We start from the raw sequence: 27,703 nt of genomic DNA, 5'->3' as shown, positions 1-27,703 counted from the left end.
ACTACGGATGTCTTCATCATTTAGTTTTGATGTAATAAATTTGTATCAATTTTTTCCTCGATCTTTGATCCACGTATTTCACCTTTCTGACTTGGTGAACAAGTTACAATGCTCTAGAAAGGGATTTTGACAAAAATACATTAAAAATAAACACTTTTTTTTTTTTCTATCTAAATTCGACTAAATGGTTTAGTAATTGATTTTTATTATTGTTCTTTTCATTTTTGATTTTAAGGTTTTTCAGAGCTCTGAACAATAAACTGCAAAACATAATGGAACTCATTGATAATGGATTTTATGCAGACACGATGTGGATTCAATGTGAATATGAAGATTGCTTGAAATGGAGGCTTTTGCCAATTGAGGATTCTGCATCTATGAATTCAAGTAAACCCTGGTACTGTCACATGAACAGTGATACTTGGTTTAACTGCTGTTCTGTGCCTGAAGAGAGTTATCCTAAGGAATCTGTATTCCACCAATGTGGATTGAAACTTGTCTACTCACAACTTCCTGTGGGAACTCTAGTTTTAGCCAAGATGTCTGGATGGCCGAGGTAAGGCTCATCCTTAGAGTAAGGAGGAATTTTTCAAACTGTAATTTATTCAAAATGATACCGTACGTTATTGTTTTTGTACACAAATGGACGTTTCCTTTTTAAACTACATCAACAATAGCAAAGCAATTAACCCTTAATCTGACAATATAATATAGTCAGCAATGAGTTTTGATAATTCATTTCATGTCAAATTCCTGAAAAATGGGTGGAATTTTTTTTTACATCTGCGGGGAAACATTATCGTTGTTTTGCTTTGTTGGATAATATTAGTCGTTTTAAAAGAAATGTAGTACTGAATATAAAAATATTTTAGTCATGGAGTCATACAGCACTGAAACAGGTCCTTCAGCCCCCAAATTCCTAATCATCTGTTCCCTTCAGACCAGTTAGCTTAACATATGTACTTAAGGAAATGTTAGAAACAGTTATTAAAGATATCTATAGCAGCAATCTTAAAACATTACCTTTTTCTGGCTGTGACAGATACGTGTTGAGGCCTTAGCTGTGTTACACGATTGACTTAAATGAAGACACTGAATTTTGCTGCTAAATTTGTTGCTGACAAAATGATTGGAGGGAAGTAACTTGTGCATAGGGCATATGGAAGCTCTAAAGTAATATAGATAGGTTAAGTAAGTGGACAAATATTTTGCAAATGGAATATAATATGCAAAATTAGTTAAATTCTAGATTTGTAATTAAAAAGGAACATCTTTTTTCAATGGTGGGAGATTACAGTGTTCTGAGGTGCAGAGGGATCTAAGTACCTCAGTGCATGATTGGCCAACGGGTGGTATGCAGGTACAAGTAGTTAGGAAATCTAATGGAATGTTTTTGTTCATTTCCAGGGAAGTTAAAGACAAAACTAGCAAGGTTATCAGTCATAAAGGGTATTGCTGAGACTACATATAGAATATTGTATACAACATTAGTAAGGCATTTGATAAAGTCCCCCATGGTAGGCTGAGTCAAAAGATTAAGATACGTTGGATTAACAGTAATTTAATCATTTGGATTTATAATTGTTTTATGGAAGAAGACAGAGGATTGTGGTGGAAGGACAATGTTCGGCTGGAGGTAAGTGACCAGTGGAGTTCGGCAAGGATCTGTGCTGGAACCTCTTGTTTGTAATCTCCATAAATGACTTGGATGTAAACATCTCCAGAGATGCTGCCTGACCTGCTGAGTTACTCCAGCATTTTGTGAATAAATACCTTCGATTTGTACCAGCATCTGCAGTTATTTTCTTATACTGGATGTAAACATAAATGGGTTGGCTAATAAGTTTTCGGTTGACACCAAGATTGCTGGGGGTGCAGATCATGAGGAGAGCTATCAAAGTTATCAGCCACAGAAACGAATGGGGAAAATGGCAGATTGATTAAGTATCAGATTGGGAGGTTGATTGTAGGGGGAAAATATACAATTAATGGGAGACCTGAACAGCATTGATATACAGAGAGGTCATGGGATTCAGGTCCATAACTCCCTGAAGTCGCAATGCAAGTAGATAGAGTAGTAAAATATAGAAGGCGTATGGTGTGCTTGCCTTCATTGGTCGGGAGGTCATAATGCAGCTATATAGGACCTTTGTTCAGCCGCAACTGTATTGCATACAGTTCTGGTTGCTCCAATACTGGAAGGATGTAGAGACTTTGGAAAGGGTGCAGAGGAGGTTTACCAGAATTATGCCTAGATTAGGAGGTATTAGCTACAGACGGATTGGTTAGACAGACTATTTATTTTTGCTGGAATGCTGGAGGTCGAGGGGAGACATGATAGAAGTGTAGAAAATAATGTGACGCATAGATAGGATAGACAATCAGAACCTTTTGCCCAGAATGGAAATATCTAATATGACAGAGCAAAGGTTTAAGGTGAGAGGGCTTAATGGGTGACACAGTGACTCAACTTGATCAACTTACAATTAGTTTTCTTTGAAAGAACTGATCTGTGTTTAAAAATTGAGATACATAGAAACATAGAAAATAGGTTTCAAAATCAGTACCCTTTTCCATTTTTTTCCCCCATATTCCTTGATTCCCTTAGCTCTAGGAGCTAAATCTAACTCTCTCTTGAAAACAATTAACTTTTGCAGAAAAGAAATTACATTACAAAGTGATGTGCATATGGGAGCAAGGGATATGGTGGGACAGTGGTAATTTCTCCTTTTCAGATGGTAGTCTATTTATACATGGAAGAACAAATTTCATTATGTAAAGGAAGAGGAGCATTACAGTGGTAAGTGGTTTAACTTTATGTAAAAATATAAAATATGTATTAAATAAGGTAAACATTTGTATTGCAATTATCATTAATCAATGTGAAAGATACATCTTCTGGATGCACTGGGACGCATCCTCAGTGATGTGTTATAAGTTGTAATTTGTGCCTATAAGGTTTTCAGGTTATTGCCATGCTTCTATTTCCTTGCTTATTACATGCTGACTGTTGATCCATTAATGAAAATATTCAGCAAATATATTTGGTCTTCAGGCATTTTATTCCATCTTCCACATTAGCATGTAATGGAACTTGAGTAAAGTTAAATAATTGACTTTACTTTTTTAGTTGGCCTTCCATCCTTTGTCCAGATGGTTTTACTGGAGAGTATGTAATTTATGGCGAAGATGGCTTTGTGGAAGAATATCATATAAAATTCTTGGGAAAGCCACATACCAGGTCTTGGATTTCGGTGAGACACATTGAGCCTTATTACACAAGAGGCAAATTGGTATGCTAATTTTTGAAATAAATTAACATTGTGAAAGCCAAAAATACTTACGTAGTTCGTTTGAACATTTGTCTTACCAAATATAAATATCAGTTGTACTGTTGTGTTGATTTTGGTATCCAGGATTTACACTAATTAAAGCTTTGAAGTTAGTTCCTTCAGATTGTATAGAATGGAAGTTGGAAAGTTGAAATAAAACAGAAAATTCTGGAAATGCTCGGAATATCAGGCAGCATCTGTTGAATATTAGCCGAGTATTTCCATTATTTCCTGTTGCTTTATTTCATACTAAAAATCATAACAGATTTAAGGGAATGCATCTTAAATATACGGAATGATCAGTAGAATTAGTTATTATATTGTTAAAATGCATACTTTAATGTCACGGTACTATTTTTAGTTACCAATTTGCTATTTAGTACACAGATTTGAAGCAAATGTGCAAGCAGTTCAGTAAACATTAATTGGAAACATAAGGGTAATGTTAAACCTTTAACAATATATGGTTAATAACAATGCCCACAGGATAAACAAATGCTTTCATGTTCATTTGTATGAAAATGAAAATGTCAGATCAGAAAGGGGAAACTAAAGAAAGACTGAGCATCATTAGTGCTTAGGAATATCCATATACACTCATTGCCAACCAAAGTCACTCTTGGTGAAGCATTGTTAATATTCCCAGAGAAAGTTTGAAAGGAAAGATGCTGAAAATAATTTCCAAAGCAGTTCAGTACTATTAAAGGCCAAATAAAATGACCAATCCCACACAAAACAGATAAATGCGCCTGACATAATGTTAGCTAATTTAAAAGTAATTATAAAAACAAGACACTAAGTGCTGCAGTAACTCAAGCAGCATCCCTGGAGAATTTGAATGTGAAGTTTTGGGTCGGGACCCTTCTTCAGACTGATTGTAAGGGGGGTTGAGGGTGGGGGTGAAGCTGGAAGAGAGGAGGGGTAGGACAAAGTGTAGCAGGGAATAGGTGAAAACAATCAGTTTTTTTTAATTGATAGGCAGATGGTTGGCCAAAGGCCAGAGATGAAAAAAAATGCATGAGGCAAAAGGATTGAAGAATTGAAAATTGACTACAACGGCACCTCACTTGTCAACCGGTTTAATAATAATGTTGGGATTGTTGCTGAGTGAGCAGAAGGCTGAGCGTTCAGGGGCAGTGATTTTGGAGTGGGTAAGAGAGTAGAGAAGTCAAGATGGTTGATGTCGTGCCAGCAGTTGGAAATAAAAAGGTCCAGAGAGGGTAGAATACTGGCAGGGTGGGTCTAAGAGGAGGAGGAGTGTTAGAGATGGGTGAAGAAGTAATCACTGGGTGGCGAGGACTCCTAACCAGAGAAAAAAGTCTGGAGGCGGAGGTGATGTAACAAGAGCTCTATATCATGGTGGCCGGAATTCTTTGAGGTGTGGAGAACAATATGCTCTATAGTAGGGGGCTATACTCTAACAGTAATATATGTTGCTTTTCAGATGAACAAAAACAGGAGAAAAGGTGGTCCAACAAGAGATGTTAAAGATAATATTAGATAAAAGAGAAATGTGTATGTTTTACCAGGAAAAAAGCCTGAAGTTTGGGAAGGTTCCACTGTAGCAGTTAGCTGTTGGTTGACATATGCACATATCCTGATGAGCCCATGTTATTGGGATGATAGGTACACAGAGGACTAGAAAGGAAAATTACTGGAACTCACTACCCCAAACCGTCAGAGACTCCTCCTCACTCACCACATTCAAAACATCACTGAAGTCTCATCTGTTCAGCACTGCCTTCAATCACTGACCGTTACCTCACCTTCTTTTTCCTTTTCTCTTCGTTTACTCATTTATCTATTTATTTTCTTTTATGTTTTAGTAAACCCTGTAAAGCTTCTTTGAGTGTTAGAAAAGCGCTATATAAATGTAATGCATTATTATTATTATTATTAATAATTCCTTAATTTGATTCACCAAATAAGTCCTCAATTTTGTTTCCTACGAGATTTAATCTAGAACCAGGAGTCACTGTCTCAATTAAGAACTTCGATACAAATAAATCACCCAGACGATAATAAATCTTTAGACACAAAGTGAGTAACTCAGCAGGTCATGCAGTACATTGTGTCTTCTTTTGTAAACCAACATCAGCAGTAGCTTGTGTCCACATAAATATTTGGAATTCTGCATCCTAAAGAATTGTGAAGGCTCAGTCAGAATTCAAATCTATTAACTCCTGTTATATTCAAAATCGAAATCAATCGATTAGTGGATATTAAGGGAAGGAAGGGATAGGAAATTGATCAGCTATGTAAACAATTTAACAGATACAAGGGCAAAATAAAGTATTCGGGGTTCTGTTTTATATGTCCTTGTGTCCAAACTCCTACCTCACACAAATGTTTTGCAATGTAATTTCTAGACTCTTTTGTTTTGATTCCTCTACTTATCAAGTTATCTACACAGAATTTTTAAAACCTTTTTTTCCCCTCTTTCATGAAAACATTTACTTTTCCCCCTCACTTTCTTGACTTGTTTTTTAGATAATATTCAGGGTTACCTTTTCAGTTATTAGCTGTACTCATTATTAATGATACTGCCTCTTAACTGGTGCGTTTGAAACTGGTGTTTTCCAATCTGTCATCTTGTTTCTACTTTAGATGGGTTGAATAATTGTTCTCTGAATCCATGTATGTCTTCATCATTAAAAAAATATCAAGAATCTTGTCAGAATGGTTGCAGTAAAGTAACTATTATTATAATAAATCCATATCTATAGGCAGAAAACTATAAAAGAAGCAGACAGTGGTATCATAGTGCAGTAGAAGAAGCTAAAATGTTGACAGAGTTTACTTCTGAAGAAAGACTCAAAATGTGCAAGCTCAACAAGGAAGGTACAAGTTATTGCATTTTCATTAATGGTTGAAATTAGGAATCTGTTTCAGGATAAATTATTTAATATTGTCTGATGAAACATTGATATATCATGTAACCATAAAGGCATTGATTATGATATTTTTAGACTTTACATAAGCCAATATGTTCCCTATCGTGTCCTGCTCCATCTTGTCGACAGTACCTCATCCTTTTCCAGCTGCTCTTTCAGCTGATCAATAACTTGCATGAACAGAGCACCTTTGAAATCTTTGGGAATAAATGGAAATGGACACTGCACAAAAAACTGGTTACATTTTGAAGTGTTTTTAAGCTGTACCGTCAGGTTTCCTTTATTCAAAACTTATATATTCTGAAATTTATTTAAATAAAAATAAACTAAAAGAATAAAAGCAGAAGAAAAAATAATTGAGATTAGTACCATCGACAAGCAAATCGCTCATGTTGACCATGATGAATAAGGTTTGCTAAAATAATTAGAAAATAACAAAAATAGTTAGCCCTTTCTCATCATTCTCGTCATATATTTATCCACTTCTTCCTTAAAATGACTTCGGCATCAGTTAATCCCCATGAAGGAGCATTCAATACTCCAATAGGTAATAATATTTAATAGCTAAGATTCACATTCCTTTTTGAAGATTTCCACTAAACTTTCTTCCAAAGCGATTGTCCTTGGAAATTCAAGTGGATTCTAAAACGTAATGTGACTGCAATTTTCCAGAAACAAATGACAAATTAGAAAGTGGATTAATGAGGCTACTAAAGGTTGCTACTTTGATTGGTTGTATCATGATTTTTGTCTCATTTTCTCAGATTAGTGCTCTGCTGAGGATTATGGATTACATATTTGAAAAAAAAAGGAACTTTCTAAATAACGTCAGTGGGAAGTGCTTCTAAACCTCAGTACACATATTTGACTATCAATCTCTTTTAAATATTTGTTAAATACCACAAGAACTATATGTAAACAAAACGATGTGGAATCCAAATCATCAATATCTTTGAACATAGTGCAAAAATCAAATTGTTGGAGGAATTCAGTGGATCAAGCAGCATCTGTGGAGCAAAAGGATGATCAATGATTCAGGTAGTGACACTATCAGAATCTGAGCTTCTCCAGTTTGATTTTTGCTCCAGATTCCAGCAACTGCAATCTTTTCTGACTACAATGAACAAGTTTGCAAACATGATAGTATAGAAAATTTTCAAAGTGCAGGATACCTATTTTATCCTGTGCATTTAGTCTCAATAGGCCCTTTCCATTTGTTTAGTGATTTGTTGACTCTAAGCATGCTAAATACATTCAATTATTTTTAAGCAACAGCAATTATTTATCTTGAAATTGCAATTTGTAAATGCAAAACCTTTATATAACAATGAAGAGTAACTTGAAGATATGTGTACCATGATAAACACTGAATTAATTTGTTTTTCATAAAGGAAAATTAAAACTGAAAGATTAACCTCAATAAGTCACAAATGCCAACACTCAGTCTGCCATTTCACAAATAAACTGTTGACTGTAATATTGATTATTGATGAATGTAATATAAATGTTTCAGGTTTATTGGAAAACCAGTAACAGTTAGCCATGGGGATAAATCTGCCAGTATATATTACAGGGGGAGTCATCAATAGTACAATATAGCTCATAGCTTTGAATGGCAGTGTAAAGTCCAATAATGAAATAAACCATATCTCCAACTAATTCAAGTATGTATGTTATGAAATAAGAACATAAGAGAAGCAATTGTAGCCCATTTATGCCTCTTCTATCATTCAATATGTTTATGCCTGATCTTTGAGTTCAGTATCATTTTCTGCATCATATCTAACAATTTATTTCTTGAATATACTCAGGCAGGAGGAAATCCATTCCGTGATTAGTGTCATAACTCAGTCAATTAAGTGGAAATATTCACTAATGATTGCATAGCATTCAATTCCTATTACAGCTCATCAAATGTAATAGTCCACATGTGCATGGAGTAAGACCAAGACAATGTTCAGACATGTGCTGAAAGGTATCAAGTATGTTGAGGCATATTAAGGAAGATAAATTCCTGGGGCCTGATTGACTGTATAATTGCAGATTGTTGGAAGTGAGGGTAAAAATTGCAGGGACCTCTGGTGGAGAAACTTGCATCGTCTTTATCCATAGGTCAAGAACCGGAAGTCTGATCGATAGCTCAGTCTTTAATTTAAAAAAGGGCTGCAAGGACAGGCTAGGGAACTTCAAGCCAGTATGTCTAACATCAATGGTGAAAAAGCTCCTGGAGGGGATTCTGAGGGACAGGATCTACCAGCTTTTGGAAAGGCAAGGCCTAACTTGGGATAGTCAGCTTGGTTTTGCACGTGGGAAATTGTGACTCACAAATGTGATAGTTTATTGAAGAGGTGATGAAGATGATTGATGAGGGCATGAACTTAGCAAGTCCTTTGATTCGATCCAGCGTGATAGGCTAAGAGGGATGGATAGATCTCATAGGGTCCAGGGTAGGATAGCGAAGTGGATACAAAATATGCTTGATGATAGTGGAGGGTTGTTGTTCATTTTGGAGGGCTTTGACCAGTTATATGCAATATGGCTTAGTGCTGGGTACTCTATTGTTAGTCATCTATATGGTGAATTTGGATGACAACGTTGTTCACATAATTAGTTGGTTTATGGATGATTCCAAAATTGGTGGTGTTGTGGACAGTGAACTAGGTCATCAAGGATTACAGCAAGATATAAATGCACCAGAAAAGCAGTGCAAGAAATAGGAGATGGAATTTAACTTTGACAATTGTGAGTTGGTAAGTTAAATTAGAGCAGGATTTACACAGTAAATGACAGGGCCATGGAGAATGATGTAGAACAGGGAGACCTGAGGGTGTAGGTACACAGTTCCTTGAAAGTGGCAACACAGGTAGATAGGATGATGAAGAAGGCATTTGCATGTTTGCCTTCATTGATCAGGCCATTGAGTACCAGAGTTATGGCATCATGTTTCAACTGTGAAAATCATTGGTGTGACCGCACATGGAGTAATGTGTGCAGTTCTGATTGCCCAACTTTTGGAAGGATATAATTAAGCTGGAAAGGGTTCAGTAAAGATTCACAATGATGTAACAGGATTGGATTGCTTGAGTTATAAAGAGTGACTGGATATTATTTCCTCGGAGCATTGGAGGTTGAGGGTTATTAAGGTATATAAAATTAAGAGGGGCATCGATAAGATAGAAGGTTAGTCCATTTACAGGGAAGAGGAATTAAAACTGACAAAGATAGCAGGAGGGGAAGATCTAAAAGGGATGTGAGGAGCAACATTTTTACACCAAGGGTGGTTGGCATATGGAACAAGATGCTAGAGGCAATAGTAGAGGTGCAACGTTTAAAAGTCATTTGGATGGTACATGGATAAAAAAGGTTTAAAGGGAAAGGATGCTAATGGAAGCAATGGGAGTAGCTTGGATAACCATCTTGGTCAGCATGAACAAGTTGGGATGAAGAGCCTGTTTCCCTGCTATATGATTCTATGACACTAAGTTATATACATTGTACAAAAGTGCCAAGCAATAAGAGAATGTTTATCTACATTTGACGTTCAATGGTAATACAATAACGAAGTCATTAGTATCTACTTCCTGGGGGTCACAATAGATCAGAAACTCAACTGGACCAATCACAAAAGTAATATGGTGACAGGATCACGTTAGAGACTTGGTGTCCTGCTCTGAGTGACTCATCCCTTGACACCCAACTACCTTTCCACCTTTACATGAAACAAGTTAGGCATGTTCAGTGCTCTACCATTGCCTAGATGAATGCAGTTCTAACAGCACTTCAGAGGGTCGTCACTCTCCAGGGCAAAGAAAACCACTTGATTGGTATCCAATCAATTACTCTAAACATTCTCTTCCTTCACCATCAGTGCACGATGGCTACAGTGTGTATCATTTGCAGATGCTGGTACAAATCGAAGGTATCACAAAATGCTGGAGTAAGTCAGCAGGTAAGGCAGCATCTAGGAGAGAGGGAATAGGTGACATTTCGGGTCGAGACCCTTCTTCAGACTGATGTCAGGGGGGCGGGACAAAGAAAGGATATAGGTGGGGACAGGAAGTCAGTGAGAGAACTGGGAAGGGGGAGGGGGGAAACGAGAGAGACAGAGGAACTATCTAAAGTTGGAGGTCAATGTTCATACTGTTGGGCTGCAATCTGCCCAAGCGAAATATGAGGTGCTGTTCCTCCAATTTCCGGTGGGCCTCACGATGGCACTGGAGGAGATCCATGACAGAAAGGTCAGACTGGGAGTAGGAGGGGGCGTTGAAGTGCTCAGCCACCGGGAGATCAGGTTGGTTAAGGCGGACTGAGCGAAGGTGTTGAGCGAAACGATCACCGAGCCTGCGTTTGGCCTCATACTTCGCTTGGGCAGCTTGCAGCCCAACGGTATGAACATTGACTTCTCCAACTTTAGATAGTTCCTCTGCCTCTCTCTTTTTCCACCCTCCCCCCTATATTATATTATCTATAACATAGATAAATGTGAGGTTATCCACTTTGGCGGCAGAAACAAGGAGGCAGATTATTATCTCAATGGAGTTAGGTTAGGTAAGGGGGAGGTGCAGCGAGACCTGGGTGTCCTTGTACACCGGTCACTGAAAGTTGGCGTGCAGGTACAGCAGGCAGTGAAGAAAGCTAATGGAATGTTGGCCTTCATAACAAGAGGATTTCAGTATAGGAGTAAAGAGGTTCTTCTGCAGTTGAATAGGGCCCTGGTAAGACCACATCTGGAGTATTGTGTACAGTTTTGGTCTCCTAATTTGAGGAAGGACATCCTTGTAATTGAGGCAGTGCAGCGTAGGTTCACGAGATTGATCCCTGGGATGACGGGACTGACCTATGAGGAAAGATTGAAAAGACTAGGCTTGTATTCACTGGAGTTTAGAAGGATGAGAGGGGATCTTATAGAAACATATAAAATTATAAAAGGACTGGACAAGCTAGATGCAGGAAAAATGTTTCCAATGTTGGGCGAGTCCAGAACCAGGGGCCACAGTCTTAAAATATAGGGTAGGCCATTTAAAGCTGAGCTGAGAAAAAACGTTTTCACCCAGAGAGTTGTGAATTTGTGGAACTATATACTGCACTCCGTATCTGTCATTTTGATCTACCTACTGTACTTGAGTTTGGCTTAATTGTATTTATGTACAGTATTATCTGATTGATTGGATAGCATTCAAAACAAATCTTTTCACTATACACATGACAATAATAAACTAAACCAAAGTACCATCTAATGGCAATGTGGGATGAGCGACTAAAGCAGTTCAAGAAAGCAACTCACCACACCTTCTCAATGGCATTTAGACAGGAGAAATAAATGCTTGACTTTCCAATGATGTTCATAACTAGACCCAGATGAAGAAATTAATAACAATCTACATTGACAGCTTGAAAATATTAAGTATGTTACTATGCAGTTTGCGTTTTCTCTGAGATGTTAAGTATACATTCTCAGTTTTCTGAGACCAAGTGTGAGTCAGTATTTTCCTATTCAGTGTGTTACTCAGCCAGAGGTTTTCTACCACCTGTTGGTCGAGGTGTGCTGTAAGATCTCAGGGGAGCTGGATCACTGCCATTAGATTTTGGAGAAAATCTTTATCATCAGCTGACTTAATTGGACGGTACAGCAAACAATCATTAGCGAATAGTCTGGTCGTGCTTGTGACTTTTTCATGGATGTCATTAATGTAAAGCAAAAACAGATGAGGGCCCTGTACTGTGCCCTGAGGTGTACCACTTAAGACTGGATGCCAATCAGAGCTTTTTTCATTCACACACATGCGCTGAACACGTTTTGTCAGAAAACTGGAAATCCATTGTTTCGTGTTGGAACGAACACCGAAGAAGTCAAGCTTCTGAAGCAGTCTCTGGTGTGGGATGACATCAAATGCTTTAGAAAAGTTTAGTATTACTAAATCCATGACGACATTGCTGTCAAGGTTCTTGGCCAGGTCATTTGTCGCCAGGATAAGCTGAGACTCGCATGATCTATGCCTCCTAAATGCATGTTGGTTGTCAGCAAGTATGCTATGTTTGCTAAGGTGTCTCATCATTACTATCGATTATATGCTCCAATAGTTTGCATGAAGTGCTTGTTAATGAAATAGGATGATAATTAGCCGGGTTGGTGGTTGAACCTTTCTTAAAGAGAGGAGTGATGTTAGCCTTCCTCCAATCCAGCGGAACATCACCTGAGTCAAGCGACTGTTGGAAAATAAACTGCAAAACAGGAGCCAGTTCTTCGGCCACGATCTTAAGGGCTTGATTCTGTATTTGCTCAGGTCCAATAGCTTTTGTTGTATTGATGTTGAGCAGTAACATCTTTACACCTTCAACCTCAAAGTGGAAGCGTACGGAGAGTATCAAATACAGAGAGATAGCTAGAGCACTTTGAAGTACTCTCCAACCACAGCCTTGAATTCCTGGTTTCAATTTCACTAGCGCATTATCAAATATATTCTTGCTACTACTCCAGTGTTGGAAGATTCTGATGTGCAGATCACATTTTGCTCATTGTAACCGTATCTCCTTCATTGGGGAAAAGGAGAGCATGCAAGAAAACCCTGACTATCTTCACGAAAGAGTTAGTTCACTTGCGGTAATTACAAAAGGGTCATCTTGTTATTCGCCACAGGGGAAATCATTGCAAGGATCCTAGTTAGAGTTGCAATGAGGATTTCAACCATTAAGAGGTAAATTGTATCAGGTATTATATTTGATCAGCCTATCCCGAGTCACATTTGGAGCAGCAAACAATTATTCATCTATATTGGATCATCTATATTGGATTAACCATTTGTCTGATGCATTGTTTTTTTCTAGCATTGAAAAGATCATACAATAGAAAGAACAGAGAATTTATGCAAGACAAATCAATGACAAGGGTAAAAGAGAATTTGGTGAGTTCTACGCGACTTGGAACTTCTTGCTAGAAACCTGTTAAAACTTCACATTTCACAGTTTAAATGGTCAGTATTGTTGTGAAACATATATCCACATTCAATTTTTGTGAAACATTAAATTGACTGCAATTTAAAAAATGGGTTATATTTTATGAGTAATGGTAAATTGCCAGTCCTGGTTATTCAAATCTCTGGAACTTGTCCAAAAGCTTTCTATGAAATTTTACACTGAAAGTGATGCTGGTTAGAAAGCGATTTTGGTACAGCATTGCCTAGATGGGCTTTTGTGCAGGGCTGTCAATTGATTGCTATTTAAATTCATATTCATGTTGTTTTTGCAATTACTATGCATGTGATGCTTATTAATGTTGTTTTTAAATATTTGTTGGTTATGTCATTGGAGCTCAATGTATCAGTTTTATTTAAAGAAAGAACCGGAAACGTCACCCATTCCTTCTCTCCAGAGATGCTGCCTGTCCCGCTGAGTGACTCCAGCATTTTGTGTCTACCTTTAGTTTTATTTGAAGTTTGGGTAAGATTCCCAGCTCAGCCATGAGTATATTCAGGGAGCAGTGTGCTACATTAACATGGATGTTCCAGGCACGTCTGACAATGAAATTATGTTGGCAGCATAACAGCAGTCTGTGGCTGAAAGGTGCTAAGTTCACTTTCTGGAATGGTGCAATTGAACTAAGAAGTCAATTGCAAACTGCTCCAGAACCAGAAGTAATCTATTTTCATATTTGTTGTGGTGGAGAAAATCAAAGTAAAGCTTATGAAGTGGATATGGTTTACCTGGCTTTTTGGAAAACCATTGATAAGGTGCTGCACGTGAGGGTGCAAAAGAAGATGAGAGCCCACGCTATCAGAAAAAGATACTAGCATGGATAGCAGGTTGGCTGCATTGAAGAAGGCAAAGAGTGGCAATAAATGGGGCTTTTTCAGGTTGCCTGCCAGTGACTAGCGGTGTTCTGCAGGGGTAGGTACTGGGGCTGCTACTCTTCACAATGTTTATCAATGATTTGGATGAGGGAATTGAAGGCTTTGTGGCCAAGTTTGCAGATGATACAAAGATAGGTGAGGGGCAGGTAGTGTAGAGAAAGTAGGGACTCTGTAGAGGGACTTAGACAGGTTGGGAGAGTGGGCTGAGAAGTGGCAGATGGCATACAGTGTAGCAAAGCGTGGAGTCATGCATTTTGGTAGTGGGAATAAAGGCATAGCCTACTTTCTAAATGGGGAGAGAATTCAGAAATCGGAGATGCAAAGGGACTTAGGAGTGCTGGTGCAGGGTTCCCAACAAGTTAATTTGCAAGTCAAATTGGTCGTAAGGGAAGCAAAGGCAATGCATTTATTTTGAGAGGGCTAGAATTCAAAAATAGGGATGTAATGCTGAGGCTTTATAAAGCACTGGTCAGACTGGATTTGGAGAATTGTGAGCAGTTTTGGGCCCATAACTGAGGAAGGAAGTACTGGCGTAGGAGAGGGTCCAGAGGAGGTTTACGAGAATGATCCCAGGAGTGGTTGGCTTAACACATAATGAGCATTTGAAGGCACTCGGCCTGTACTCACTGGAGTTTAGATGAGGGGGGATCTCATTGAAACTTACCAAATAGCGAAAGGCCTGGATAGAGTGAATCTGGAGAGTCTAGGGCCAGACCATAGGCTCAGAATAAAAGGATGTACCTTTAGAAAGGACATGAGGAAGAATTTCTTTAGTCAGAGGGTGGTGATCATTATCACAGACAGCTGTGGAGGCTGTCAATGGATATTTTTAAGGCGGAGATTGACAGATTTTTGATTAGTAAGGGTGTCAGGTGAAATGGGGAGAAGGCAGGAGATTGGGGTTGAGAGGGAAAGATAGATCAGCCAATATTGAATGGTGGAGTAGAATTGATGGGCCAAATTAACTAATTCTGCTTGTCGAACTTATGAACGTATGAATTTCAAGGTCAATAATCTCTCAAAATTGAAAACATTAATTAATGTTTCTATTATTGTGAAAAAAAGTAGACGAGGGACCACCAGCAGTCTAATAGATGGATAAGACAGTCTACATCAGGAAAATGTAAGAGGTAAGGAAAAGCACATACCATTAGATTAATTTTGATTACATAATAATAAAGCTAATGACTTTAAAAAATGTTTGCATTCAAAATAGGTGAGAAATGAGAGTAAACATGCCGCAAATGCCAGTGCTTCCTTGGTACATGTTATATTTGTTTGTGCCACACGGATGAGGGGGTTGGGCAATATTTGTGTCTCTCTAAGACAGCCAGCTCCTCTTAAGGGAAATATTCTCTGTGGCTGCAGATCAGAGGAAATATTTATAAAATGATGAACGGCTGCAAGACATGTAGGATAGATTATGCGATTCTTTGTTCTTTTTTTGAGGCCCTGGTCCAAGGACAATGTAGGAGGAGAGAGATCTATTCCCACTGTTTAAAGTGGAGGTGAGATGAATGGAATGTTTATCTGGCAATGACATTGCTTGCAAGGAAAGAGGAGGATAATAAAAAGAGCTTAGATCTCAGAATTTACTTTTCACCTTATGCCATTCAATTTACGTAGTGCATGAGAAGCACATTATTAAAATTAAAAAGGTGGAAAGAGCTACTTCCAAGCAAGTTCATCAGGTGTGTGAACACCAGGTTCAATAAACATACTCCTCCACAAAGTCCACGATCAACTGGCCATCCCCATCTTCCCTACAGTTTTTCCTAATCTTCACAGTTCTCCCAGTTCCCATCATTTCCCTCTGACCTTTACTTTCCCCTCTTAGCCTTCAAAATGTCTCCATGAATGGCAAATGAAATTTAATTTAGATAAGTGCAATGTGTTGCATTTTGGAAAGTCAAAGCAGGTTAGAACGTTCACAGTGAACAGTAGGGTCCTGGAGAGTGTTGTCGAATTGAGGGACTGAGGTATACAAGTACATTGTTTCCTGAAAGCGGTATCAAGGGTGGACGGGGTGGTAAAGAATGCTTTTGGCATGCTAGATATTAAGTATCAAAGCTGGGATGTTATGTTGTCATTGTACAAGACTTTGGGAAGGCCTTATGAGGAGTATTGCATTTAGTTTAGGTCATCTGACTATAGGAAAGATGCTAATAAGCTGGAAAAAATGCAGATGATGTCAGGATTCAAGGAACTGAGTTATAGGGAGAGGTTGGGACTTCATTCCTCGGAGCATAGGAGATTGAGGGGTGATCTTATGGAGGTGTATAACATTATGAGAGATATAGATAGGGTGAATGTACACACTTCTTCCCAGAGTTATGAAATCAAGAACCGGTGTGCACAAATTTAACTTGGGAAGCGAAAGATTTAACAGCAATCTGGGGGGCAAATTTTTCACATCGAGGTTGGGATGTAAATGGTTCGAACTGCTAGACTAAGTGGTTGAGGGAGGTAAAATAACAACATTTCAGTGACATTTGGACAGGTCATGGATAGGATAGGTTTGGAGGGAAATGGGTCAAATTTGGCAAACGGGACGAGGTTAGATAGAGAATTAATTGACATGGAGAAGTTGGACTGAAGGGCTGTCCCCATGACTACAAATCTATTTACATGTGCCAGTTTCCAGTTTCTAACTATAATCTATATGTAATCGATCCAACCTTAATCTGCCCCCCCCCCCCCCCCCCCATAATCTCCCAGATATATTGATTAGCTTGTTCTTAACCCATCGACAATTATATACAAAGGGAAGGCTCATGAAACAGGTACAGTTCCTTGGAAGCCATGTCCTGTCCACGCATGTGCTGACAGAATCTTAATATCCTACCATTTCAGGATATTATCATCTCAAGAGATTCTAGGACTTTCTGGTCCATCTTTTCTTTCCTATGCTGTGCAAAGAATTCCAAAATGTATTCAATGTAATCCATGCAATGTGCCTTGAAATTGGCATGTGTATGTCATCATTGCACCTTCCCTGTTTAATTGTCGAAGATGCCGAACTATTATTTCAGTTGTAGAAATAAAAAAACTACATGTAGGAGCCATTTGTGTTTGTTAGCTGTCTCAGCATATTATATCATTTTGTATCTTGTATTATTTTTGGACACTTGGGAATTGTCATGAGATGAATTCATATATAGGTATATATGGACTGGGAGGAGCCAGAATTATGAGTATATTTGGGAATGCAGAGACGTGCACTTCTTAGCAAATCTATGACGGGAGAAATACTAATCTGTTTGTATTACTACTTCAATAAATGACTAATTAAACGGAAACATTGTGAAGATCTCATTGTTGTTGTTTGCGTCAAGAATGATCACCCCACTCCTCCGTGAAGTGATGACTAGAGGAGACGACTCGATGGGAAGGATCGAAGTCGAAGGCTTGTATACACTGGAATTTAGAAGAATGAGAGGAGATCTTATCGAAACGTATAAGATTATTAAGGGGTTGGACACGTTAGAGGCAGGAAACATGTTCCCAATGTTGGGGGAGTCCAGAACAAGGGGCCACAGTTTAAGAATAAGGGGTAGGCCATTTAGAACTGAGATGAGGAAAAACTTTTTCAGTCAGAGAGTTGTGAATCTGTGGAATTCTCTGCCTCAGAAGGCAGTGGAGGCCAATTCTCTGAATGCATTCAAGAGAGAGCTGGATAGAGCTCTTAAGGATAGTGGAGTCAGGGGGTATGGGGAGAAGGCAGGAACGGGGTACTGATTAAGCCATGATCACATTGAATGGCGGTGCTGGCTCGAAGGGCCGAATGGCCTCCTCCTGCACCTATTGTCTATTGCCACTATATTGTAAGAATGACCTCAGCCGGAGTGAATAAACTAAGAACTGACCACGGTGAGTGAAGATAAAAGTAGACCTGTCTCTAAAGAGTCATTTACAGTTATAATTGGCTCTATGAGTGAAACTGGAGCTTGTGAATCGACTGGACGAAACAGGGATTGTTTTATCTGGCAAGCCTGAACCAAATACTACAGACTGGACAGGGTCATTACCTGCGTTAATCTGACTACGGAGATTGAAAACTTCGAAAGCCAGTGAGTACAGCATTAAGCTTTATTGGAAAAGCAGTTTTTCAGAAGTTGTATTGGAAAGCTGCTACTGAAAATTTTTGAAATGCTGAGAACAAAGAAGTGACCTTGATCAAATCACAAGATATCAGTTTGTTTTTGAACTCCTTTGAAGATACGACTTTACGTGTACACATTTTAAAAGGATATTGACGTACAAGTATGCTTGTACTTAGATCTGATGTTCAGCCACAAGGTGGTGACATCAGAATGGATTCCCAGAGGGAAAATGTTTTTTCCTCATTATGTGGAGCTTTCAAGTTCTCTGATGTCTTGGAATGAGTTGCAACCCTGAAAAGCCAGCATGAGATTGAAGAAGAAGAGGAAAAACAGAAGAAAAGACAGTTGAAAATAAAAGAACACCTGAGAAGAAAGAAAGAATGTTTGAAAAGATATAAACAAGCTACCAAGTTAATGGAAATGACGAAAGAGCTAATGAAATCAAGTAAAAATGTAAATGAAGTATGAATCAACTTGATTCAATTTAACCATCTCAATGATCAAACTGAAGAAGGAACAGCTGAGAAGATGGAAGGAACAATTGGAACTAGATGCTGCAATGGCGGCAACCAAGACAAAGACACAATGTACATGATGCTATGAGATCAAGAAACAGCTCGATAGTATCTGATGGGATGAACTCTTATGTGGAAAAAGGAATTGCTCAAAAGGAAACATCAGCTAAATTAAAGCCGCAAACAGCCAAAAGCAGTTTTGCAACGACTGCAAAACCTGCAGAAACACAGGTGAAAGAAAATCATCCTGAAATACTTCACATTGAACAAAAGGCCAAAGAAAAGAAACCAGAACATACAGAACAGAAAAAAAGGCCAATTGTGAGTTCTCTCATCTCAAATGTGTGGGCATATTGAGGCCGGTGAAGAAACCTGCATCTTCTCCATTGTACCAGTCCAAGCTGATCCATTGGCTGGAGAATCTGGTCCTGAAAATACTCGTCTGAGCACAGAGATGACTGAGACCAACTCGGAACTAATACCAGATATTAAACTGACTGTATGGTGAAACAGTTGAAAGCTTTGTTTGGGATACTAATGTTAATCCACAACCACTGTATGAAGTGTTGGAGGAGAATGGATCGCTGTTGCATTCAGTTGAAGCAGCACCAGCAAATCTTCAGATCAAGAAATGATAAAGCTGGAAACTTCAGGGGATCCTGCACCAGAAAACCCAGCACACCCTGAAGACTTTTCAACCAAAGTAATTGCTGAAAAAAATAGTTCCACAGAGACTCTATGGTTTTTGTTGATGGCGGAAAACTAAATGAATCCATCACTGGCAAAACTGAAGATGACTATCCAGAAATCTCTGTTTCAAATGGAACTACCCTGGATAATGAACTGAGAAGCTGGAGCACAATGGAAGATGGACACTATTGTCTAGACTTACCTTTCAAGCAAGAAGACGGCAGCAAAAGTGGCCAATGTACTGTTTCATATCTAAGACTGGAAAACGATAGCAAAGAAGTGCATATTGCGTTCATAATGGGAAAATTCAGAGTGGCACCATTAAAACAGATGATGATTCCCAGAATGGAGCTTACAGCTGCAGGCCTAGCTGGCAGCGTTGACACAATGCTGAGAAAAGAATTACAGCTTCAACTGGGCAAATCCATCTTCTGGACCGATAGCACAACGGTGCTTAAGTACATCAACAACGAAACCAAACGCTTTCAAACATTTGTAGCAACCAGAATCTCCTTCGTAAGGGATGCTACTGATGTATCCCAATGGAGATATGTTGGCACAAAGGAAAATCCTGCAGATGAAGCATCTAGAGGACTACAGCAGACCGCTTCTTAAGCTGAAAGAGAAGATTGAAGAAGATCCTGGCTAATGGGCAAAATATTTTGAGACCATACTAGATGCACAAGGTCTTGTGAGTACTGTTCGACTTCAGACTAAGAGCAACATCTTGGAAAGACTGATAACGAAGATATGTCTGCTCCTAGAAGCTGATACCTGAGTACAGCAAAGACTGGTGGCCTTTAAGATTGAAGAATCACTAAAGTAGATTAGATGCCAACATATAGTGCATGCTTTATTTTGATTATGTGTGAAGTTTTTATGGCTCCTTTTAATGTTTATTGGTAATTGTTTTGTTATATACTTAGACCAATTAGGGGCCGGTGTGTAGGGGCCATTTGTGTTTGTTTGCTGTCTCAGCATATTATATCATTTTGTATCATGCTGTATTTTTTTGGACACTTGGGGGTTGTCTTGAGATGAATACATACATGGGCATATGGGCATATATGGACTGGGAGGAGCCAGAATTATGAGTATATATAATTGGGGACGCAGAGACGTGATGCGTCAGACATAAAGGAGCCATGGCTAGATACATTTCTTAGCAAATCTATGATGGGAGAAATACTAATCTGTTTGTATTACTACTTCAATAAACAACTAATTAAACAGAAACATTGTGAAGATCTCTCTGTTGTTTGCATCAAGAATGATCACTCCACTCCTTCGTGAAGTGGTGACTAGACGAGACAACTCGATGGGAAGGACCGAAGTTGCCATTATACTGCAGATGCTGGTTAATACACAAAAGGACACAAAGTGCTGAAGAAACTCAGCAGGTCAGGCAGCATCTTTGGAGAACATGGATAGGTGACGTTTCAGATCGAGACCATTTTTCAGTTGAGTGTCAGTATTAAATCCATTACAAGAAAAGATCAAATACAAAAAGTGATTTATTTCATAATCAGGAAACATTCATAACAGCAGTCCTAATGGAATCCCAACTAATAATACAGAATAAACTATCACTTTATCTCAATAGTGAAATAAATCAAGGTGTTGGAAATATTAAGAAAATCAGGCTGTGGAAAGAAAGTTAAGGTTTCAGGTCAAAGACTGAGTTAAGGTTCTGGGAAAAGTTGGAGAAACAAATTTGAATTTGTGCTGATGTGGGGAGTTGGAGGAAAGGGGTGGAGAAAAAATAAGTTTCTTAAGCAGATGTTTCAAGTATTTCTGAATCTGTGTGACTATAGAGTTAATTTTCTTCATGTCGGAATGCTTTTACAGCCTTCTGAGGCTGGATTTTTAATCTCTTGATGGGACTAGTTCAATTAGCATGTGGGAATCCTGGAAGTAAATGCAACACATCTTGCAGACTCGTTTTAATCCTCCCCTAGTGTATTACTACATCACTTGAGATTTCAAGAGTAATTAGTAATGTGGATACGATAACAACCCAGTGTTTAAAGGTTTTCTTTCAACACCCAATTGTGTGCATCAGAGTTGGGAATAAAATTAAACATTTGGAATCCTACCGAACAGTACTTTTTTTCAAAGGCTGCATCTCATTTTAATGATGCCTAGATTAGGTAACTTGGAATTTATTGTACCCAACATGTTACAAGATGGCAATTTAAGTTAAAATCCAGAGTTGTTCTTCTTCTGTCGTATGTCTTTTAGACCTGCAGCTCCGTTGAGGCGAGCCAGGCTAACGTGTCATCGTCCAGATCAATCAGACCTCGTTCACCATTCGGTGGCCGGTATTTGGGGCAATTGGTGACTATGTGCTCCACTGTCTCCACAGTCAAATCCAGAGTTATAAACATTTAAAATAATATAGTGTTTGTATTATTGGTCAAAAACGATTGTTGACTTGAAATATTTTCTGAAGAGGCTTGTTATCTGCTTTAAAATAAATGTATGGATCAGTTTATTTTGAATATCACATTTTAGATTTATACTTTATGATATTCAAAGTATATATTGCATAGATATGATGTTATTTGTATGTTTAGGAAACTTCAAAAAGCCACACAGGATTCTTCACCGATATTTCATCAAAATAATATATTGGCAAGTAAAACCAAGGGTATGTATTGTTTTTGAGTATTAGCAAGACAGAAAAGTTCAAGTGAAATTTACGCTGTGTTTATTATTGGGTCTTTCATCTGTCAGCCTCTCTTTGTGAGACGTGTCTATGAACAACTAAATATTATTAAAGAGGAATTAGAGAAAAATAGAAATCCTTCTCAAAATATGATGGACCATATTCTAAAAAATGAGGGTAGGGTGGTGAGAATCACATAAACGAAATAGCACAGGAAAAACAACGTCTGTTAAGTAAGCAGTTCAGATTGAGCAAGATTGATTGAACAACTGTTCTCTCCTGGTTTTGGTTCTGTCTTCACGAAGGAAGACACAAACAATCTCCCAGAAGTACTAGGGGACCGAGGATCGAGTGGGAGGGAGGAACTGAAGGGAATCCACATTAGTCAGGAAATGGTGTTAGGTAAACTGCTGGGACTGAAGGCAGATAAATACCCAAGGCCTAATGGTCTGCATCCCAGAGTACTCAAGGAGGTGGCCCTAGAAATCGTGGATGCATTGGTGATCATTTTCCAAAGTACTCTCAACTCTGGATCAGTTCCTGTAGACTGGAGGGTAGTCAATGATACCACACTTTTAAAGAAAGTAGTGAGAGAGAAAACGGGGAATTAAAGACCAGTTAACCTTACATCGGTAGAGGGGAAGATGCTTGAGTCGATTGTTAAAGATGTTATAGCAGTACATTTGGAAAGCAGTGACAGGATCGGTCAAAGTCAACATGGATTTATGATGGGGAAATTATGCTTGACTCATCTTCTGGAATTGTTTGAGGATGTAACAAGTAGAATGGATAAGGGAGAGCCAGTGGATGTGGTGTATCTGAACTTTCAAAAAGCCTTTGACAAGGTCCCACACAAGAGATTAGTGTGCAAACGTAGAGCACATGGTATTGAGGGTAGGGTATTGACATGGATAGAGAACTGGTTGGCAGACAGAAAGCAAAGAGTAGGAATTAACGGGTCCTTTCCAGAATGGCAGGCTGCGACGAGAGGGATGCCGCAAGGCTCGGTGCTGAGACCCCAGTTATTTACAATATATATTAATGATTTAGATGTGGGGAATTAAATATGACATCTCCAAGTTAGCGAATGACACAAAGCTGGTTGACAGTGAGTGGGCAGATACATGGCAGATGCAATATAATGTGGATAAATGTGAAGTTATCCACTTTGGTGGCAAGAACAGGAAGGCAGATTGTTATCTGAATGGTGTCAGATTAGGAAAAGGGGAGGTGCAGCGAGACCTGAGTTTGCTTGTACATCAGTCACTGAAAGTAAGTATGTAGGTACAACAGGCAGTGAAGAAAGCTAATGGCATGTTGGCCTTCCTTGCGAGAGGATTTGAGTATAGGAGCAAGGAGGTCCTACTATAGTTGTACAGGGCCCTGGTGAGACCGCACCTGGAGTATTGTGTGCAATTTTGGCCTCCTAATATCAGGAAGGACATTATTGCAATTGAGGGAGTGCAGCGTAGGTTCACCAAGTTAATTCCCGGGATGGCGGGACTGACATATGATGAAAGAATGGGTCGACTGGACTTGTATTCACTGGAATTTCGAAGGATGAGAGGGGATCTTATAGAAACATGCAAAATTCTTAAAGGATTGGACAGGCTAGAGGCAGGAAAAATGTTCCCGATGTTGAGGGAGTCCAGAACCAGGGGTCACAGTTTAAGAATAAGAGATAGGCCATTTAGGACTGAGATGAGGAAAAACTTCTTCACCCAAAGAGTTGTGAATCTGTGGAATTCTGTGCAACAGAAGGCAGTGGGAGCCAATTCACTGGATGTTTTCAAGAGCGAGATAGATTTAGCTCTTGGGGCTAAAGGAATCAAGGGACATGGGGAACAAGCTGGAACTGATGCAAGTCAGTAGCGTCTGTGCCTAGTTTTAAAGTGAAATGTACGGCGAGTCTGGAGGCTTGTTCTTTGTTAAAGAAGTTTATTGCGGCAGCAATATTCGATTACAAAGTATAACAAACGAGATTACAGACAACCATTAAATCAAACTGTTCGCTTCGAAGTTCTCTTCCCACTGACTGGTTTTGGGCGCCAAAACCACCACCTGACCTAGCTGGCCAATCCGAGGGTTTGATTCTCAGGACCAATCCCTATGGTCGCTACATGACCCCCCCCCCCCAGAACCCGAGGTACGGAATCTAGCAGGGAGCCGGATTTCGCGACCAGAACGAGTAAGGAGAGGGGCTGCAGGAATCACAGGAGCAGGGGGTCCCGGATCAGGTGGAATTGCAGGAGGACGGCCCCGCCGAGGCGGCTGACCGACCAGGACAGGGCGGTCATGATCCAAGTGTGCAGGTTTGAGCCTGGACACGGAGACGAGCTCACTCCTGCCCCCAACATCTAAGGTGAAGGTAACCGTCCCTTTACGCAACACTCGGAACGGTCCTTCATAGACCCTCTGCAACGGGGAACGATGGGCATCTCTACGCAGAAACACAAATTCACAGTCCTTCAAGGCAGGCGATTCATGCACCATGGGACACCCGTGACGTGAAGTAGGAACCGGAGCCAGGGAACCCACTCGCGCCCGGAGGGATGTTAAAACCGATGGAACCGAGGGCTGCTGACCAGAGGACTCCGGAAGGAAATCCCCGGGCACTCTGAGTGGCGAGCCATATACCAGTTCTGCGGACGAAGTTCCGAGGTCCTGCTTAGGAGCAGTACGGATGCCCAAAAGGACCCAGGGGAGCTGGTCTACCCAGTCAGGGTCTTCCAGCCGCGCACTGAGGGCCGCCTTAAGTTGCCGGTGAAACCTTTCCACGAGCCCATTAGCCTGTGGGTGGTACGCTGTGGTCTGCTGCAATCGGGAACCGTACAGCTCCGCTAGCGTAGCCCAAAGGGTAGAGGTGAACTGAGACCCCCGGTCGGTGGTAATAACGGACGGAACACCGAAACGGGCCACAACAGGAAAGCCTCCGGCCAACGGGTAAATCGGTCAACCACCGTGAGTAGGCGAGTGTAGCCCCTGGAGGAAGGCAAGGGCCCAACTAAATCAACGTGAATATGGAAAAAACGGACCGCAGGGACCGCAAACTCCTGCACCGGAGGTTGGACATGCCGGTGAACTTTAGCGGTCTGGCAGGGACACAGGAACGGGCCCAAGCGGCTACTTGCTTCCGCAGGCCATGCCACACAAACCTAGCGGCTACTAAGGCAGAGGTGGAACGAATGGACGGGTGCGCCAGCCCATGAATGGCATCAAACACCCGGCGCTGAAGGGCGGCCGGCACCACCGGCCTAGGGCGGGAAAGGGAAACATCACACCAGACTTTTGTACCCGCAGGCCCGCAAGCCACTTGGGCCAACTTCAACCCCGAAGTGGTGGACTGGTATGCTGAGGCAGTGTCTGCCAGGCGCTGTGCCTCCGCAAGCTCCTGGAAATCCACCTCGTATTCCACCACTGAAATTGGGGAAATGGCTGGCCGGGACAGGGCATCAGCAACGGTATTAAGCCTACCTGCGACGTGGCGAACATCGGTAGTAAACTCTGAGATGGCAGTCAGGTGCCGCTGCTGGCGGGCCGACCATGGGTCGGACACTTTCGAAAAAGCAAAGGTCAACGGTTTGTGGTCCGTAAAGGCCACAAATGGGCGGCCTTCTAGAAAATACCTAAAGTGGCGGACAGCTAAATAGAGAGCCAGAAGCTCTCGGTCAAAGGCGCTATACTTCAGCTCAGCCGTATTAAGCTGTCGGCTGAAAAACGCCAAGGGCAGCCAACTGCCATCTACATGCTGTTCCAAAACCCCTCCCACCGCCACGTCCGACGCATCGACCGTCAGGGCCGTGGGGGCGGAGGCTCTTGGGTGGGCGAGCATGGTGGCGTCTGCCAGAGCCACTTTAGCTGCCTCAAAGGCCGTCTCAGCGGCAGCGGACCACTCCAACTCGACAGGTTTGCCTGTGAGACACTGGAAGAGTGGGCGCATGACCCGTGCCGCTGCTGGCACGAACCTGTGATAGAAATTCACCATGCCCACGAACTCCTGCAACCCCTTTACTGTGGTGGGTCGCGGGAAGGCACGAACTGCCTCCACTTTGTCAGGCAAAGGAGTGGCGCCGGCTGAGGTGATCCGGTGTCCTATGAAATCAATAGAGGGGAGGCCAAATTGACACTTGGAGGGGTGGATGATGAGCCCGTGGTCTTGAAGCCGCTTGAACACAGTCCGCAAATGGACCAGGTGTTCCCGCTCCGAGCGACTGGCGACCAGGATATCATCCAAATAAATGAAAACAAAAGACAAATCCCGTCCCACACGGTCCATAAGCCGCTGGAAAGCCTGTGCCGCGTTTTTCAAACCGAAAGGCATACGCAACCATTCGAACAACCTGAACGGAGTGATCGTGGCAGTCTTTGGTATGTCTCCCGGATGCACAGGAATCTGGTGGTAGCCCCGCACCAAATCAATTTTGGAGAACACTATGGCACCTTCCAGCCCAGACGAGAAATCCTGGATGTGCGGTATGGGGTAGCGGTCCGCCGTGGTGACGGCGTTAAGGCGCCGGTAATCTCCACATGGTCTCCACCCCCCAGATGCTTTGGAGACCATATGCAACGGAGAGGCCCACGGGCTGTCGGACCGACGGACAATGCCCATTTGTTCCATCTTCTGAAATTCTTCACGTGCTACCCTGAGTTCGTCCTGCGGTAACCTCCGGGCCCGAGCGAAAACGGGGGCCCCTCGGTGGGAATGTGATGGACAACGTCGTGCCTTGCAGAAGGGGCGTCGAAACGCTGAACGAGCAGCTCCGGAAACTCAGCCAGGACCGCAGCATACGGGTCGGAGGCCGCGACAACGGCCTGGACAGTCAGGCTGGGCGGAGTGGCCGGCGGTGTAGCAGCGGGCTCATCGCTGCTAGCGGAGGGTCGAAGGCCTTTACCTCGGACATCGGGAACTAGCGAAAAGGCCCAGAGGAAATCTGCGCCCAGGATCGCCTGACCGACTTCCGCGACGATAAACGACCATTCGTACGTGCGGGTGCCTAAAGCCAGAGACATTGCCCGCGTACCATACGTGCGGATGGGGCTACCATTAACCGCGATGAGGGTAGGCCCTCTCTTACCCGATCAGGCTTTGAGGTCGGTCGGCGGTACGATGCAGACTATGGCTCCCGTGTCGACCAAGAATTCCGTGTCCGTGAATCGATCTCGGACGTAGAGGCGTCGGTTCTGACCAATCGCAACCGCCTCTATGTACGATCGGCCGAGGCATTTCCCGAGAAGGTGCAAGGTGAGCAGCAGTTGCGGGCTTCTGCACCCTATCGCAGATGATAATAACACCAGCCGCGCTTGTGCGGATCTTTTTGGCGGGGTTTTGGAGAAATGGCGGGAGTCGCGGCGCCATCTTGGTGCCGTTGCGGGCTGCCCGATGGAGCCAAGACCCTGTTGATCGAACTGTGTTTTTTCGATTTAGGCGCCATGAGCGCATCGGCTTTCTCCGTGTATGCCACGGGGTCCTTAAAAGAACAATCTGTGAGCATAAGCCTAACATCTTCTGGAAGTTGCTGTCGGAATGCCTGCTCAAACATGAGGCAATCCTTGTGCTCACCTGCCAGCGCCAACATTTCAGCCATGAGGGCGGACGGCAGCCGATCTCCGAGATCCGGTAGGTGCATAAGCCTCTCAGCTCGATCATGCCTACT

The 27,703-nt window shown here is 41.4% G+C and overlaps 1 protein-coding gene across 1 annotated transcript in view; it reads left to right on the top strand.

Moving 5' to 3' along the window:
- Nucleotides 1-272: 272 nt before the first annotated feature.
- LOC144606658 (zinc finger CW-type PWWP domain protein 2-like) overlaps nucleotides 273-27,703 on the top strand; it is a 34,132-nt gene continuing 6,701 nt past the window's right edge. Inside the window, exons 1-6 of the mRNA XM_078422958.1 lie at nucleotides 273-556; nucleotides 3,131-3,293; nucleotides 6,059-6,173; nucleotides 13,052-13,128; nucleotides 15,142-15,203; nucleotides 21,958-22,031. Of these exons, the coding sequence (XP_078279084.1) occupies nucleotides 273-556; nucleotides 3,131-3,293; nucleotides 6,059-6,173; nucleotides 13,052-13,128; nucleotides 15,142-15,203; nucleotides 21,958-22,031 (775 nt within the window). The remainder of the gene's footprint in view (nucleotides 557-3,130; nucleotides 3,294-6,058; nucleotides 6,174-13,051; nucleotides 13,129-15,141; nucleotides 15,204-21,957; nucleotides 22,032-27,703) is intronic.

This window comes from Rhinoraja longicauda, chromosome 2 (genome assembly GCF_053455715.1).
Source record: "Rhinoraja longicauda isolate Sanriku21f chromosome 2, sRhiLon1.1, whole genome shotgun sequence".
Lineage (NCBI taxonomy): Eukaryota > Metazoa > Chordata > Chondrichthyes > Rajiformes > Arhynchobatidae > Rhinoraja > Rhinoraja longicauda.
The sequence above is the reverse complement of the archived record's forward strand: the minus strand, read 5'-3'. Positions and strand labels throughout refer to the sequence as shown.